Here is an 18,689-nt window from a genome sequence, read left to right as displayed (position 1 = left end):
CGGTAAGCCTTTTTAATGTGTGATAAGAACACACTAGCACAGTGGTTCTCAACCCTATCCTAGGGGACCCCCAGCCAGTTGGGTTTTCAGGATAAACTTAATGAATATGCATGAGAGAGATTTGCATATAATGGAGGAGACAGGCATGCAAACACATCTTATGCATATTCATTAGGGATATCTTGAAAATCCAACTGGCTGGGGATCCCCCAGAACAGGGTTGAGAGCCACTGCACTAGCACTTACCGCAGTGTAGTAAAAGGAGCCCATAATATGCTATTGAGACAGGCATGGGGGAACCAGTGCTTGCCCTAGATCAGTAACATAAAATGTAGCTACTCTGAGATTCTATATGGAATGTTGCTACTCTTTGGGATTCTATATGGAATGTAGCTACCGTATTTGCCGGCGTATAAGACGACTAGGCGTATAAGACGACCCCCCAACTTTTACAGTTAAAATATAGAGTTTGTTATATACTCGCCATATAAGACTACCCCTTCTTCCGCACACCTTCTGCACAACAAATAAAACTTAAAAGAATATCAGAATTTATTTCAACAATTTTAATTAATTCACTAAAGCTGAATAGAACAATAAACCCATGGGAGCTGCCATGCTATTTGTTTTCTAAACTGTTAACCAAACTGAAACTGTCAATGATAGAAGGAAGATAACACATAGAGGGAGAGAGCAAGTGCCGGGCAAGTCCCTAGCAAGTTTGCTGGCATGACAGTTTCCCTTTAAAAGCCTTCAAAAGCCTCCTGTTCGCCCCCGCAACTTCCTTAAGGGCTAGACTCCACACACGGCCGCATGTGCGAGAGACGTAGTAAAGAGAAAAGGGGTGGGGCCAGAGCGCCGCTGCTTCCCGCTGCGCAGGATGAAGGAGCTGGCACCCTTGTCACACTGATGTCCCGCCATGGCCCCGCTGATGTCCCGGCAGGTTTACTAGTACCGTAAGCACCGTAAGGAGGTAAGGAAGGAGATGTTAGGGCATGTAAAGTAAGGGCATGTAAACAGTACCCGGCGTATAAGACGACCCCCGACTTTGGGGAGGATTTTAAGGTACTGAAAAGTCGTCTTATACGCCGGCAAATACGGTACTCTGAGATTCTATATGGAATGTAGCTACTCTGAGATTCTATATGGAATGTAGCTATTCTGAGATTCTATATGGAATGTCGCTACTCTTTGGGATTCTATATGGAATGTAGCTACTCTGAGATTCTATATGGAATGTAGCTACTCTGAGATTCTATATGGAATGTAGCTATTCTGAGATTCTATATGGAATGTCGCTACTCTTTGGGATTCTATATGGAATGTAGCTACTCTGAGATTCTATATGGAATGTTGCTACTCTTTGGGATTCTATATGGAATGTTGCTACTCTTTGGGATTCTATATGGAATGTAGCTACTCTTCAGGGTTCTGAAACGTCAATGTCAGGGTTGATACTGACACTGGCCCTCCCTCCTCGAGGCAGACGGCCTATGAAGACGCATCCTGTTGGGACTAGGCAGCAGCATCAGAGGAGGGAACTGGTTTGGAGGGGCGGAGCATGGAGGCATCAAAACAGAAGCGGATCTGAATCTGGGGTTCGGAGCAGGCGCCAAAACAGAAGTGGGTCTGGGGCGCCGTAACATCTTGAGCCGCCCCTGATAAAATGACTGTGAAGGGCAACAGATGCTCCTCCGATTTTACGGGAAGACCAAAAGAAAAAGGGAGAAAGGTTCCCCTTCGACTCATAAACCCTATGAACGTTTATTCAACAGCCCCACCAGAAAACAGGCACATTCACAGTTGCTTTGAAGCAGGATCAAAAGGTCCATTCAACATACCCAATGTATCTCGGAACTTGCCCCAGTTCTGCTCAAACTCTGCCCCTGTGGAAACACATCTGCCATTTTGCCCTTGTTTTGTTAGTTTTCTTAATCTCAGAGACAACAAGCACAAAAGTAAACAAGTTATTTTCTCTTTTAGACAGTACCTGTGAGGGACCTTTTTGTTGGACTGGTTTAATTTGCTATTTTTTTCCCCAGGATTTTTCTTTGAGGTTCTTTGATATTGAAGTTTTCCCTTCTGTTGTGCCTTTTGAATTTATTGTATTAATCTTTTCCCTCTTCTCTTTTATAGGTAAAAGTAAGTAATTCGTTCTTTCATAGGTACTATAGTTAAATTGTGAGCCCATTAGGACAGAGGGCAATTCAAAGTACTTAATTAGATTTTTGGCCATTACATAAGTCAATTTAATTGTTTTGTAAACCGCCTTGAATTCTTTGGGAGATTTAGCAGTATATAAGACACCACATTAAATGAAAAATGAAAAAAAAAATGTAACTGGCTCATTTCCACAAGCTACTCAAGTTCCTTTCACTGCATACACTTCTGTTGCTGAATCAGTGATGGTTATTAAAGCATAAAATTGTGGTGATCATGCTCACCCCCTTACAAAGCAGGGCACTTGCTCCTCAGGTTTAATCTGGTCCAGCCAGGTAGAGCACACACCATAGTGCAGGGGACCTCTGCCATCTGAAAAAAGGGAAGACAGAAAAAGGCAGAACAGATGAGAAAATCATCAATTCTAGAATGGTTGTTGGCAGGGGTGTGGCCAGAATTTGAATTGGGGGAGAGAATCATTTCCTATCAGTCCCTCCACCCCCTGTTGCCACAATTGCCATATTCCCTCTCCCCACCCCCCCCCACCACTCTTCAGATACCTTTGCTGGCAGGGATGCTCAAGCCACACCAGCCAAAGTTTCACTGCCAGAGCCCTGCCTATGCTGTCTGAGAAACGACAGAGGTAGGTTTCTCCAACCTCCATTTACAGCACTTCCATGCATGCTCAGTTCAAATGCATGAACTGAGCATGCCTGGAAGTACACAGGCAGGGTTCTGGTGGAAAAACTCTTCAGCTGGTGGGGCTTGAGCATCCCTACCAGACGTGTATTGGCCACCATAATTTCAGAGTGGGCCTGAGCTTAAAATAGGGGGGGTCCAGGCCTGTGCTGGCTGTGCCACTGATGGAGAAGGACTGAGGTAAGCTGGTAGGTAAAGCTGTGGGGGAAGGGGAATGGGGTTGGTTTAGGGAAGGTCCTTAGGTGTAGTTTCAAAAATAATTTAAAAACTTTTTTATTTAGAGATGCATTTAATGTTTAAATAATTCATTTCTAACAATCCTATTCCTCATGTTTTTCCCTTATTTGGTTTTTCTTTTCTTCATAATTATGATAAATATCAATATTGTAACTGTCCTCTCTTACTTTCCATTCCCTTATGTATCTGAGTCTGTTTGTTCTGTCAGATTGTTTTTAACCCTTTTTAATGATGTATAATGAACTCTTGATCTATCTTATATTTTAATGTTACTCGCTTAGTATGTAATAAGCGATTTATCAAATTTTAATAAACTTGAAACTTTGCCTGTTTACTTTGGTGGGTGGGGAGACTAAAGGTAAAGAAAGCACATTGGCAATGGTGGAAGGATGATCAATATTAGCAGCTGCATCATTTGGGAGAGTCCCAATATTAAAAATAGATGATGATACTGCAGATCAGAACTGAGGTGCCTTGGCAGAGCTCTGTGTGTCTGTATCAGGAACAGCAAGGGGCACTGCAAGGCAGTGCTGGGCAGGATCGAGGTTCTACAGGAAAAACACAGACAACACCCGCACCTCAAAGTGTTTCTTCTGCTGCAGTATCCAGGAAGGCCCATTGGAGTTAAGACGCACAGAAAGATCAGGCTCAAGTACTCACCTTGCGTCCGAAAGGACACCACGGCAACAGTGAGGTGTATTTCGTTGGGGCAGACCTCGAGGGATGAGCTGATGGAGTAATATCGAGGCTGAAGGAGGGGCAGCTGAGTAAGCAGAAGAGAGGAGGGGAGAGAGACCGATGGAAACTCTTCCAGAACCTCCACCAGCGTCGGGCACTGGAACCACTTCCATTCCTCATACAAGCGAGCGTCCTGTAACAGAGCCACACTGAGGTCAGACAGCCAGAGAAAGGGTCAATGGACAGTGATTAGTGTGTCGAGTACAACTGGGTAAAGGCAGAATGGGAGAAAAGGGAATGTAGGATGGAGCAAGATGATCACAGATGTTAGCAAAGTGTATTTGTTTGAGTCATTTCTCATATCATTTCTGCCATTTTTAGTCCAAAATGGCAGGAGAAACCCCTAAATGTGTTTTTCCTGTATCATAATAGTGCACAGTATTTATAATGAGTGTGTTCTATTTCTCAAAAGTGTACCCTCTTCACAGATAGCACAATTACTTACCGTAACAGGTGTTATCCAGGGACAGCAGGCAGATATTCTCTACATGTGGGTGACATCATCGACGGAGCCCCCTAGTGGACGTTTTCGCAAGCAGACTTGCTTGAAGTCCTTCAAGCTTGCGATTGGACCGCGTATGCGCGAGTGCCCCTCCCGCCCAACCTAGGGCATGCGTGGCCTCAGTTCAGATAGCTATCAAAGAAGCCAACCAATGGGGAGGTGGGTGGGTTGCGAGAATATCTGCCTGCTGTCCCTGGATAACACCTGTTACGGTAAGTAACTGTGCTTTAGCCCAAGACAAGCAGGCAGCATATTCTCTACATGTGGGAGACCTCCAAGCTAACCAGAATGGGATGGAGGGAGAGTTGGCAATTTAGGAGAACAGATTTTGCAAAACGGACTGGCCCAAATGGCCATCACGCCTGGAGAAAGCATCCAGACAGTAGTGCGAGGTAAACGTATGAACCGAGGACCAAGTGGCAGCCTTACAGATTTCCTCAATCGGAGTCGAGCGGAGGAAAGCAACAGACGCCGCCATCGCTCTGACCTTGTGGCCTGTGACTCGACCCGGCAGGGAGAGACCAGCCTGAGCGTATCCGAAAGAGATGCAAGCGGCCAACCAGTTAGAAATGGTCCGCTTAGAAACAGAGCGACCCAAGCGATTAGGATCGAAAGAGAGGAACAGCTGGGGAGCAGAACAATGAGGAGCAGTATGCTTCAAGTAGAAGGCCAGCGCACGCTTGCAATCAAGAGAATGCAGAGCCACTTCTCCAGGATGAGAATGGGGCTTCGGAAAAAACACAGGAAGAACAATGGATTGGTTGATGTGAAACTCAGAAACAACCTTAGGCAAGAACTTAGGATGGGTACAGAGAACCACCTTATCATGATGGAAGACAGTGAAAGGTGGGTCTGCTATCAAGGCTTGAAGCTCACTGACCCGACGGGCAGAAGTGAGAGCAATAAGAAACACAACCTTCCAAGTAAAAACTTCAAGTGAGCCCGCGCTAACAGCTTGAACGGGGGTTTCATCAAGCGAGCAAGGACCACGTTAAGATCCCAAACCACAGGAGGAGGCTTAAGGGGCGGATGAACATGGAAAAGACCTTTCATGAAGCGGGAAACCACAGGATGAACAGAGATAGGTTTACCATCAATTGGCTGATGAAAAGCAGCAATGGCACTAAGGTGGACTCGACCCGAAGAGGACTTGAGGTCAGCGCCAGACAAGTGTAACAGATAATCCAGGACAGCAGTTAAGGAGGCAGATAGCGGCTCCTGCTGCCGAGTAGCACACCAGGAAGAAAACCAGGTCGAGTGGACTCCTTCTGAGATGCCTCCAGGACGTCCAGCACAGGCTGGGAGAACTGGAACTAGGGCATTAAGTTTCGAGGAACCAAGCCGTTAAGTGCAGAGACTGTTGGGATGAAGCAGAGAATCTCGACTCTGTGTAAGCAGAGAAGGAAAAACAGGCAGAAGAAGAGGCTCCCTGGAACTGAATTGCAACAGAAGGGAGAACCACGGCTGTTAGGCCACCGAGGAGCTATCAGAATCATGGTGGCATGCGTGGACTTGAGCCCGACGAGAGTCTTCAGAATCAGAGGGAATAGAGGGAACGCATACAGAAACAGGTTCGTCCAATCCAGCAGAAAAGCATCCGCCTCCAGCCTGGGAGGGGTGTAAACCCTGAAGCAGAAGCGAGGCAACTTGTGATTGAGGGGGGACGCAAACAGATCGACGTCTGGAGTCCCCCAATGAGCAAACACCTGAAGCAGAATCAAGGAATGGATGGACCACTCGTGAGGTTGCAGAAGACGACTCAACTTGTCCGCCAGACAATTGTGCTGGCCCTGAATGTAGACCGCTCAAAGGAATATGTTGCAGCGGATGGCCCAATCCCAGAGCCGCAATGCCTCTTGGCACAGGGACAGGGATCCCGTGCCCCCTTGATTGTTGATATAATACATGGCATCCTGGTTGTCCGTGCAGACCAGCACCACTCAGTCGCGACGCAGGTGACAAAAAGCTTTCAGGGTGAGGAAAATTGCTTGAAGCTCCAGCAGATTGATGTGACAAAGGCGGTCGGCACTGGACCAAAGACCCTGAGTGCGAAGACCGTCCAGATGAGCCCCCCAAGCATAGGCCGACGAGTCCGTCGTGAGGACCTTCTGCGGAGGAGCATGAAACAGAAAACCTCTGTAAAGATTGGAAGAGAGCATCCACCAACAGAGAGACTGTTTCAACAAAGGAGTCACGACAATGAGTCGAGAGACAGGATCCTGATCCTGGTTCCATTGGGACGATAGAGTCCATTGAGGAATACGGAGGTGAAGTCTGACAAAAGGAGTCACGTGAACCGTGGAGGCCATTTGACCTAGGAGGATCATCAGGAGCCGAGCTGGGGCCGAGGACAGATGGGCCACCCTCCATAATAAACGAACAAGGGCTTCCTGACGAGGCCGAGGCAAGAAGGAGCAGAGACAAACCGTGTCCAGGACTGCTCCGATGAACTCTAGAGACTGGGACGGACAGAGGTGAGACTTGAGGAAGTTAACCTCGAAGCCGAGACTGAAGGAGCAAGATGGTTTGATTCATCGCTCACAGAACTTCGTGGCGAGAGGACGCTTTAATCAACCAGTTGTCGAGGTAGGGAAACACCTGCAGGCTGCGGAGACACAAGGCCGCAGCTACCACAACTAGACATTTCATGAAAACCCTCGGAGAGGCCGCCAGGCCGAGGGGAAGAACACGATACTGGAGATGGAGATCCCCCACCCGGAATCTCAGATACCGGCGAGAGGCCGGGTGTATTGGAATGTGCATATACGCCTCCTTGAGGTCCAGCGAGCACAGCCAGACCCCTCGTCCAAGAGGGGGGTACAATGTAGGAAGGGTGAGCTTTCTGAACCATTCCATGACCAGAAACTTGTTCAGAGCACGGAGGTCCAGGATCGGACGCAGATCCCCCATGTTTTTGGGTACCAAAAAGTACCGGAAATAAAATCCCGTATTCCCGAAGGCGGAGAAGGGCCCGAGCTTCCCGCAGAAGGAGAGGCAGCTGAGACCGGGCAGAAGGAAACTCGCTTGGAGGAAGGTCTGGGGGTACATGACTGAAGTGAAGGGAGTACCCCTCCCGGATGATGGAAAGCACCCAACTGTCGGTGGTAAGACTTTCCCACTGGGTATAGAAATGATGGAGACGACCCCCGATGGGGAGGGGGGAGGCTCCAGGAGGAAGGGAGCCCGAAGGCTCAGACCGGAATTGTCAAAAAGACGGCCCAGTCTTCGCCAGAGCTGGCGGCTGGGTCTTAGCTTGACGCTGCTGCTGTTGCTATGGCCGCTTCGAAGGAGGTCTAGAGAACGCAGGAGCAGATTTCTGCGGATACCTCCAGGGAGGAATTTTGTATGGCCGAGTCGGAGGGGTCTTTGGTTTAAGTCTCACCAGAGAGGCAAAGCACCGTTCGTGCTCTGAGAGGCGTTTAGTGGCTGCTTCTATGGAATCATCATATAGCTCATGACCCACGCAAGGGAGATTGGCTAGACGATCCTGGAGATTCGGATCCATATCCACAAGCGAGGCGACGCATGGCGATCGCAAAGGCCGTGTCTCTCGAGGACAACTCGAAGGCGTTGTAGGCTGCCTGAAACATAGAGGTGGAGCTGGGAGAGCGTCTCCTCGAGGAGTTGAAATTCCTGACGTCGAGCATCTGGCACGTCCGCCAGGAACGAGTGGAGGGCTTCCACACAGAACCGGAGATAGGATGTGAAGATAAAGTTATAGTTAAGGACACGGTTCGCCATCATTGAGTTTTGATAAAGATGGCGACCAAACTTGTCCATCGTACGGCCTTCCCTGCCTGGAGGGACGGCTGCGTACACCTTCGAGGGGTTGGATTTCTTCAAGGAAGATTCAACCACCAAGGATTGGTGAGAAAGCTGAGAACTCTCAAACCCCTTGACTGGGATCGTCCGGTAACAGGACTCCAATTTGGAAGGAATAGCCAGGACCGCATAAGGGGTCTCCAGGTTCCGGAGAAATGTTTGCCGGAGAACCTGGTGCAACGGCAAATGCAGTGCCTCACGGGGCGGATGAGCAACACTCATTTCTGCCAGGAATTCCTGGGTATAACGTGACTCAGACTGGAGGTCCAGGTTCAAGGCCTTGCCCATGTCAGAAATGAAACGAGTAAAGGAGGAGTTTCGAGAAGAAGACTTATCCTCCTGAGGGGACCCTGAGCGAGATCTGGGGGCAGCAGAGAAAGAGGGAGAAATTTCCCTCGAATAACATGCCGGAGCCTCGGAATCCCACGAATGTGAGATCGAGGAGGCTCGACTAAAGCGCCTCTGGGGCGTCGAGGAACGACTCCGCATAAAGTGGGTCAGGGAGGACCCCGGAGTCCGGAGAGCCTTGGAGAAGATGGGGCAAAGGAAAATTCCTCCACCGGTTTCGAAGAAGACCCCTGAGAGGCAGGCATACGCCCCGATGGGGAATGCAAACTAGAGTCCAACTCGAGGACAAGGGTGTCAGAGACCTGCCCCGAATGGGCGGAGAAGACCGCAGTTTTTTAGAAGGGGCAAGCCTCGCCAAAGTAACGGGCGAAAAGTGGCCCCCTGTCATGGACCCTCGTAAAGTCACAGGCCCTGATTCCGGAGACGAAGAATCGCTCGAGGGAACCGTGCGAGTCTTGCGGGCACGGCCCCGAGACACAAGAGAATGATGCTCAGGCTGGTCAGACCGGGGCTAGGTCGAGACCGAGGTCAGAGGCGTTGAAGTCGGGACCATTTGGCTCACCACCGAGGAAAGCTGCGAGGTAAGGATAGCCTTAAGCATGTCCTCGAACACAGGCAGCAAGACCTAAGGATGTTGGGTCATAGGTGCAGCAGTGCGCTCCTTCGGGGGCGACTTCGAGGAAGAGTATTCTCTACGTGAGGAGGCACGCTTAGAATGAGGTCTTGAAGATGCCGACGAGGTGGCATTCGCATGAGACTCTGAGGCAGGCTTCTTTGCTGGCACACCTGAGGAGGAAAGAGGAGACTTACCCGAGGCCAGAGTAGTAGGAGGAGCCGAGGCTGGATCCTTGGAGGCCAAGGGGGACCAACACCAGTGCCGAGGCCGAGCTCGAGGCCTGTACCGCAGGATCCATCGGGCCAAAAAGTTGGAGAATCTTGGCCACCGGTTGCAGAGTTGCACAACGCGGACACGACTCAGCGTGGTGCTCTGCACCCAGGCATTCCACACACCAGCGATGAGGATCGGTGATAGAGATAACCCGGTTGCACAGTGCAGTTCTTGAACCCGGTGCGAGGCCGGGACATAAGAAAGAATATGGCCGCGGCCCCGTGAGGCCAGGTGGCCAGAGCAAGACCGGTGACCCGGTCAAAAAGACACAAAGAAAAATAAGAAAAGACGCGAGCACAGTGACTCAATCGAAAATAACAAAAAAAGCTGTGGTGCAAGAGGGACAACTAGAACGCGCGAAGCAAGGGAGCAATGCTTCTGGCTCCGTGGAAAACATAGAACTGAGGCCACGCTGAGGAGACGCATGCCCTAGGTCGGGCGGGAGGGGCACTCATGCATGCGAGGTCCAATCGTAAGCTTGAAGGTCTTTAAACAAGTCTGCTTGCGAAAACGTTCGCTAGGGGGCTCCATTGATGACGTCACCCACATGTAGAGAATATTCTGCCTGCTTGTCCTGGTATAAAGTGCATACTATTTTGACATAAAATAAACAAACCAACCCCCCCCCCCCAGAACAAAATGAAAATTTATATACGAGTATATAGGGTTACACAAAGAAACAGAGAAGGTGACCAGGTGGTACTCAATTCTTTTATTCAAGACAAGACTCGACACGTACGTGTTTTGGCCAAAGGGCCTGCGTCCAAATTGATTATTTTGTTCATTTTGGTTTTGAATGATTTATGTACCAGAATTACAAGAGAGAATAGTCAAGAATACAATGTATCGTTTTCAGTTACAGACTCCTGAGACAGGCCCTTTGGTCGAAACACGTACGTCCCAGACCTGATGCAAATGTATCTCGTGCATATACATGTGTGCATATACATGTGTATATTCATTTGGGATCTCCTGAAAACTAGTACAGCTTAATGTCTCCCTCAGGCATTGCCACAAGTAGTTGTAACAGGTGAGGCAGATCCTTGTTAGAAGAGTCTAGGATCTAGGCCGAGATTTTACTAAATACAGTGGTACCTCGGTTTACGAGTGCACCGGTTTGCGAGTGTTTTGCAAGACAAGCAAAACATTTGCAAAATCGGTGCCTCGGAAACCGAGCATGGCTCGATTTACGAGCACCCCCCCCCCCCCCGCAATCCGGCACCCCCCCTGCGATCCGGCACCCCCCCTGCCTCGAACCGGCAACCCCCCGCCACAATCCGACCCCCCCGACACAATTGGGCACCCCCCCGCCACGATCTGACCCCTCCCGCCACGATTGGGCACCCCCCCGCCACGATCCGACCCCCCCTCGACACAATTGGGCACCCCCCCGCCGCTTCTTACTCTCATCTGGGCACTCTTAAAGATCGGCCCTCGTCTGCTGGGCCTTGAACATCTGCGCATGCTCAAGGCCTGGAGGTTCACGTTCTGAACGTGAACGTGAACTCGCAGGCCTTGAGCATGCTCAGATGCTCAAGGCCTAGCAGACGAGGAGTCCGACCTTCTAGAGTGCCCAGATGAGGGTAAGAAGCGGCGGGGGGGTGCCCAATTGTGTTGGGGGAGGGGATGTCGGATCGTGTCGGGGGGGTGCCCAATCGTGTCGGGGGGGGGGGGTTGGATCGTGTCGGGGGGTGCCCAATCATGGCAGGGGGAGGGGGGGGTCGGATCGTGGTGGGGGGGTGCCGGTTCGAGGCAAGGGGGTGCCGGATCACAGGGGGGTGTGCCTGATCGCAGGGGGGGCCTTTGAGGGGAGTAATGCCGGTTCTCGGGGGGGGGGGAACGCATCAAAGTGAGTTTCCATTATTTCCTATGGGGAAACTCGCTTTGATAAACAAGCATTTTGGATTACGAGCATGCTCCTGGAACGGATTATACTCGTAATCCAAGGTACTACTGTACTCAGGTTCCTGCTTCTCATGGCACCCTAATGCCAGGAGACCTTTGGCTAGTCCTGCTTTTGAACTAACATCCCAGCTAGGGTTGCCAGACTTTCCAATTGGAAAATCTGGACCCCCCTAGGCCCGCCCAGTTCCGCCTATCCCTGCCCTAATCCCACCTCCAGTCCCACCCTAGCCCCACCCACCCCGCTGCCTGCTCTTGTCCACCGCTCCCTGCTGCCCGCTCGTCTGCAAATCGCATCGGGCAGGGAGGAAGTCCGCGCACACGTGGATGTCATTTGATGATGATGCGCGTGCGTGTGACATCACTGCGTGACATCCGCGCATGCGCTGACTTCCTGCCCGACGCGATGTGAGGAGGCTTTTCAAAACCCAAAGTGCCGGGTTTTGAAAAGCTGTCCAGATCCCCGGACATGCCAGCAAGAGGGGTATTTAAGAAAATTTCAGGATGTTTGGAAGCCTATAACAAATTATTGTAACGAATGAATACTATTTTTCACCTTAAATATGCATGTCTAAGGTGGGGGGGAGGGTAGGTAGAATTTGGTCTTTGTATAAATGTAAGGAATGTAAGGATGGGGAATATAATATCTTTTTATGTGTTCAAAGATTATTATTGATTAAGGGGGAGGGGGGAGATAAGTTCTAAATTGATTTTTTGCAGATTATTAAGTGTTGTATTTAAGTTAAAAATGTTTTGATTTGTTTATACACTTATTCTAAGTTCTAAAAATGAATAAATAATAATATTTTTTTTTTTTTAAAAAGGAAGACATGTCCGGGGAAATCCAGGCGTCTGGTAACCCTGATTGATATAGACCTTACTTAAGTCTGGCATCAGCACTATAGACTTCAGAGCCAATGTCAAGGAGTGTGCCAGAGAGCCAAAACCAGTTTGCAGTCTTCCTCCATAGTAAGTCAGGTCCCTCAGATTGAAGTAGACGGGCCCCATTCCCTGCAGTTAAAAGTTATGTATGCTTACAGAGCTGATTAGGTTGAAAGGAGAGCAGAGGCACATCAGATACCTGGCTTAACCTCTCCAGCTGCTGCCTCTCTATGGGGTCTTCAGCCAGTGTGGCCAGGAGCTGTAGGAACTGCGGGGTTGGAGGCGTGGTAATGTCCAGGAAATGGGTCAGAGCCTGGCAGAGGGTGCAGGGTGGTAGGCGGCTGTCCGAAACCCATGTTTCCTTTTCCCTGGATGCTGCTGGATGGACAACCACAGAGAAGATATGAGTCACAAGCAGTGTACTGTGCTGCAGTTAGATGGCCCCCTCCTCCTCAGGCCTACAGGGTAACCAGCGTCTCTTTATTTTAGTATTTATAGACCACTTGTAGGCTAAGTGGTTTGCATTCAGGTATTCAAGTATTTCTCCCTGTCTGTCCCGGTGGGCTCACAATTTGATTAATGTCCCTAGGGCAATGAAGTGTTAATTGACTTGCCCAGGGTCACAAGGAGCAGCGCCAGGTTTGAACCTGCAACTAGAGAATGGCACGTGGACAAATTTGTCCCCGCAGGAACGTAATTTGCTCGTCCTGTTCCCATGAGTTTTGGCACTGTCTCTGCCCCATTCTTGTAATCTCTGTCTTAACTACACAAGCCTCAAATACTTATGATTTTAATTTAAAACTTTTTATTGAAGGAATCAAATAAGTATATAATAATATAATACAATAAGAAAGTCATTACAATTAGATTCACAATACTAATTTTCATATATATTTCTATCATTCCTCCAAAATATATTTCCAGATTATTCCAAATATATTTCATACCTCTATACATCCCCCACCCCATTTCCCCCTTCCCTATCCCCCCATTGTTTTTATTTCAATTATAACATTGTAATTAATGAATTAAGCAAATATACGTATGATTTTAAAATGTTTGAGGCTTCTGCAGATGAGGATGGAACTTGCAGGAATGGGGCAGGGACAGGAAAAGAACTTGCGGGGGTGGGATGGGAAAATGAGTTCCTGCAGGGAAGGGGAAAAATTTGTCCACGTGTCATTCTCTACCTGCAACCTCAGGGTGCTGAGGCTGTAGCCCTAACCACTAGGCCACTCTTCTACATAACCATCATTTCCCGTGGTATGGCGGCAAAGTATCAACTTTCCAAAATGATTGTAGGTGCAAAATACTTTTCCATGTCTGCAGTGAAGAGATTTGCTACATTCTTGAGGTGCTCGAGCGCTCTCTTCCCCCGCCCCCAGAGATGGCAACTCTAGATGACAGGCCCAGTTAATACACCAGTCTCCTCCTTGAAAACAAGAGACAAACTGAAAGAGAGCCCTTACCCTTTATAATAGCAGACAGAGATGGTATTGCCACCTGACTCCATGTCATAAGGAACAGGAAAGTCTAGTTCTGGTTTTACCATTCTGAATATGTAGTCTCCTCATTTTTTTTTTATACAATGGGTCAATCAGAACTGCATGTTCATGCATGCATTTGGGTAGTCTGTATCTTTTTTTTTTTTATCTTTATTAAATTTTCAGATCTTACAAAAAGTGCATAGCATACATGTCATAACCATAACATTTAAGCACTTATAAACATTCAGAATCAGTTTATCAATACCTCAAAATACCCCCCTCCCTTCCCAACCATCAAAGAAAAGAACAAGGAATCAAATAAAGATATACCCACCCTCCCACCCCTGGATGTGCAAATACTATACCAGCAAAAATAGAACTACAACAATTCTACTGAAGGGATATAGTTCTGATACAAGGCCAGATCAGCACACTGATCTTAAGCCCCTGTGAATGAATACTGAATCATTCCCTCTCTCCCCCTTACACGTCACACATTAACCCCTAACTTATTTAACCTGTTCATATTTGGAAAGGACATCAGCTGACAGGCATTGAGGACATGTAAAAATACAGGTATTGTCTAAGTGCTGAGTTGGAGGGTGATCACGAGGTAAAGCACGAGATAAAGGGAGGGTGATCACGATGTAAAAGTATGTACCTTTAAATCCACCAATGTAAAAGCATGTACCTTTGTATCCACCAATCATTAGACATGTAATCAAATGAGTTACTATGATGTCATTAGCATAGAAGCATAATAAAAGGGACTCGGAGCTAGCCACTGGCAGCGCCTCCTTCCCGACTCATAGCCTGCGTGTGTGTGTTTGCTGTGCCCCATCCCTACAAGTGGTGACTGGAACAGGGACCCTTTGCCCTGCTTGCTCCGTCTGACGATAAGACTAGGTGCACCTCATCCTCCGGGATTCCCTCGAGTAAGTATGGGAAATTTCCTGTCAGATTTACAGCGTGCTCATGTGAAAGAATTGAAGTATATTCTGAGACATACAGATACAGAGGTATAATAATAATAATAATAACAGCTTATATACCGCAATACCGTGTAGGTAAAAGGAAGGGAGAAGGGCTCCTGCAAAGAAGAAGAGCTACTGCTGGATATGGGGAGCTGGAAATGGGGTGATGCTGAACAGGGGGAGATAAAAGGAGAAGGGCTACTGCTATATAGGGGGAGCAGGGAATGGGTGGGGGTGCTGCTGGACAGGGAGGAGGTAGAAGTAAGGGAGAAGGGCTGCTAGCACCCGTTAATGTAACGGGCTAAACAACTAGTAATAATAATAATGTGAAATGTCTCCAACCAAAAAAAAAAAGAGAAGAAAAAAAAATGTCTCCAAGCTGAAAGAGAGATAAATACACCCGGACATGATAGCAGCTATTAAATTAGATGTAAAGAAAATGCAACATGTGATCTTGCTAGCATGGTGATAGACCAGTAAGCATAGTTACTTACCGTAACAGGTGTTATCCAGGGACAGCAGGCAGATATTCTTGACTGATGGGTGACGGCACCGACGGAGCCCCGGTACGGACAATTTTAGAGTGATTGCACTCTAAGAACTTGGAAAGTTCTAGTAGGCCGCACCGCGCACGCGCAAGTACCTTCCCGCCCGACAGAGGCGCGCGGTCCCCAGTTAGGAAAAGCCAGCTAAGAAGCCAACCCGGGGAGGTGGGTGGGACGCAAGAATATCTGCCTGCTGTCCCTGGATAACACCTGTTACGGTAAGTAACTGTGCTTTATCCCAGGACAAGCAGGCAGCATATTCTTGACTGATGGGTGACCTCCAAGCTAACAAAAAGAGGGATGGAGGGAAGGTTGGCCATTAGGAAAACAAATTTTGCAAAACAGATTGGCCGAAGTGTCCATCCCGTCTGGAGAATGCATCCAGACAATAATGAGATGTAAAAGTATGAACTGAGGATTTCCTCAAGGGGAGTGGAACGGAGGAAAGCCACAGATGCTGCCATAGCTCGAACTCTATGGGCCGTGACAGAACCTTCCAGTGTCAGTCCGGACTGAGCATAACAAAATGAGATGCACGCTGCAAGCCAATTTGACAACGTACGTTTAGAAACAGGATGTCCCAATTTATTCGGATCAAAGGACAGAAAAAGTTGGGGAGATGATCTGTGGGGCTTAGAACGCTCTAAATAGTAAGCTAGAGCCTGCTTACAGTCCAAAGTATGCAGAGCCTGTTCTCCAGAATGAGAGTGAGGTTTCGGAAAGAAGATAGGCAGAACAATGGATTGGTTGAGATGGAATTCCGAGACAACCTTAGGGAGAAACTTTGGATGTGTACGCAGAACCACCTTGTCATGATGAAAGACTGTAAAAGGTGGATCCGCAACTAGTGCATGTAGCTCACTGACCCTCCTGGCAGAGGTTAGAGCAATAAGGAAGACCACTTTCCAAGTGAGAAACTTGAAAGGAGTCGTAGCCAAAGGTTCAAACGGAGGCTTCATTAAGGCGGAGAGAACCTCATTGAGATCCCAGACTACAGGGGGTGCTTTAAGAGGTGGCTTCACATTGAAAAGACCCCGCATGAATCTGGAAACCAAGGGATGAGCTGAGAGGAGTTTCCCATGAACTGGCTCATGAAAAGCAGCAATAGCACTGAGGTGGACTCTGATGGAAGTAGACTTGAGGCCAGAGTCAGACAAAGAAAGAAGGTAATCTAACAAAGTCTCCACTGCAAGGGACGTAGGATTATGATGATGAAGAAGACACCAGGAAGAAAATCTTGTCCACTTCTGATGGTAACATTGCAGAGTTGCAGGTTTCCTGGAGGCATCCAGAATAGAACGAACGGGCTGAGATAACAGAGCATCATATGAAGTCAGCCCGAGAGATAACAAGCTGTCAGGTGCAGAGACTGGAGGTTGGGATGCAGAAGGGTCTCCTGATGCTGTGTAAGCAGAGAAGGAAACAATGGAAGAAGAATAGGCTCCCTGGAACTGAGTTGAAGTAGAAGGGAGAACCAATGTTGCCTGGGCCATTGTGGAGCGATGAGAATCATGGTGGCCTGTTCCCTCTTGAGCTTGAACAAGGTTCGCAACATGAGAGGTAGCGGAGGGAAAGCATACAGGAACAGATTGGACCAATCCAGGAGAAATGGATCCGCTGCCAGACGGTGAGGAGAGTAGAGTCTGGAGCAGAAGAAGGGCAGCTGGTGATTGTGAGGAGCTGCAAAGAGGTCTATCTGAGGAGTACCCCACTGAGCGAAGATGGACTGTAGAGTTAAAGGATCGAGAGTCCACTCGTGAGGCTGAAGAATTCTGCTGAGTTTGTCCGCCAAGGAATTCTGTTCTCCCTGAATGTAGATCGCCTTCAGGAAGAGTTGGTGATCTGTGGCCCAAGCCCAAATCTTCTGGGCTTCCTGGCACAAGAGGCGAGAGCCTGTCCCACCCTGCTTGTTGATGTAGTACATTGCAACTTGATTGTCTGTGCACAGCAGGAGGAGTTGAGGAAAGAGAAGATGTTGGAAGGCCTTGAGGGCATAAAACATTGCTCTGAGTTCCAGGAAATTGATGTGATGTTTCATTTCCTGGGCTGTCCAAAGACCTTGAGTTTGGAATTCGTTCAAATGAGCTCCCCAGGCGTAAGGGGAGGCGTCAGTGGTGATGATAAGTTGATGAGGAGGTAGATGGAACAGAAGACCTCTGGAGAGATTTGAGGATATCAACCACCATTGCAGAGACTGACGAAGAGACGATGTCACAGATATGTGTCGTGAGCAGGGATCTGTCGCTTGGGACCACTGGGTAGCTAGGGTCCATTGAGGAGTGCGCAGGTGAAGACGTGCGAAGGGTGTGACATGAACTGTGGAGGCCATGTGACCCAAGAGTATCATCATTTGCTTGGCAGAGATGGAACGTTGTGGAAGTACCTGCTGACATAGAGACTGAAGAGTTTGAAGATGGTTGGACGGCAGGAACGCTCTCATGAGGACTGTGTCCAGCACCGCTCCAATGAATTGAAGTCTCTGAGTGGGGATGAGATGAGATTTGGGTAGATTGATCTCGAACCCCAGAAGTTGTAGAAACAGGATGGTTTGGATTGTGGCCAGAAGTACTGTCTGAGATGAATTGGCCTTGATTAACCAATCGTCCAGGTAAGGAAAGACTTGAAGGTGGTGAGAGCGTAGAAAGGCAGCCACCACAATCAGACATTTGGTGAATACTCTTGGAGAGGAGGCAAGACCGAAGGGCAGCACCTTGTATTGGTAATGACAATGATGGATCATGAAGCGGAGGTACTGTCTGGAGGCCAGATTGACCGGTATGTGAATATATGCCTCTTTGAGATCGAAGGAGCATAGCCAGTCGCCTTGATTGAGAAGAGGGTAAAGAGTGGCCAGAGAAAGCATTCTGAATTTCTCTTTGACCAAGCATTTGTTGAGATCGCGAAGATCTAGGATGGGTCTGAGATCTCCTGTTTTTTTGGGGACTAGAAAATAACGAGAGTAGAATCCCTGTCCCTGCTGATCTAGAGGAACCTCCTCTATGGCGTTCAGAAGGAGGAGGGATTGAACCTCTTGAAGAAGGAGGGAAGACTGAGGAGTGTTTAAAGCAGACTCTTTTGGCAGACTTTGGGTAGCCAGAGTCTGAAAGTTGAGAGAGTAGCCGTGGCAGATGATGTTGAGGACCCACTGATCCGAGGTGATATTTTCCCAACGGCTTATGTAATGAGCAAGGCGTCCTCCTATGGGCTGCGGAAGATGGGCAGATGGTAGAATACTGGCTATGTCCTGGAGAACCAAGTCAAAAGGGTTGGGAGGACTTTTGTGGAGGAGGAGGCTTCACCTGTTGCTGCTGTTGTGCTGGTCTAGGGTTTTGCCTCTGTTGTTGCCGCTGACGCCGGGGCTGTGGAGGGGCTTGTGGCAAAAGACGAGCCACAAATCGGCGTTGGCAGGCCGATTGCTGCCGAAAAGGCCTAGTAGGTGGGGTCTTCTTTTTTGTTTTGGGGAGAGTATCCCACCTAGTCTCATGAGCTGAGAGCTTTTGGGTA

At 48.6% G+C, this 18,689-nt stretch overlaps 1 protein-coding gene across 4 annotated transcripts in view; it reads right to left on the bottom strand.

Annotated features, from left to right (window-relative positions):
• The window catches only part of NOS3 (nitric oxide synthase 3), a 195,057-nt gene that overhangs the window by 23,255 nt on the left and 153,113 nt on the right, over window positions 1–18,689 (bottom strand). For 3 of the 4 annotated variants that reach the window (XM_033932081.1, XM_033932085.1, XM_033932084.1), the window contains 3 exons: window positions 12,379–12,557; window positions 3,757–3,967; window positions 2,445–2,532 (listed from right to left, as the gene is read on the bottom strand). In XM_033932081.1, the coding sequence (XP_033787972.1) occupies window positions 2,445–2,532; window positions 3,757–3,967; window positions 12,379–12,557 (478 nt within the window). The remainder of the gene's footprint in view (window positions 1–2,444; window positions 2,533–3,756; window positions 3,968–12,378; window positions 12,558–18,689) is intronic. The other variant, XM_033932083.1, reaches the window with a different exon arrangement.

Source organism: Geotrypetes seraphini, chromosome 2, assembly GCF_902459505.1.
Source record: "Geotrypetes seraphini chromosome 2, aGeoSer1.1, whole genome shotgun sequence".
NCBI lineage: Eukaryota > Metazoa > Chordata > Amphibia > Gymnophiona > Dermophiidae > Geotrypetes > Geotrypetes seraphini.
Note: the sequence above shows the minus strand (reverse complement) of the source record. Positions and strands in the feature narration are given on the sequence as shown.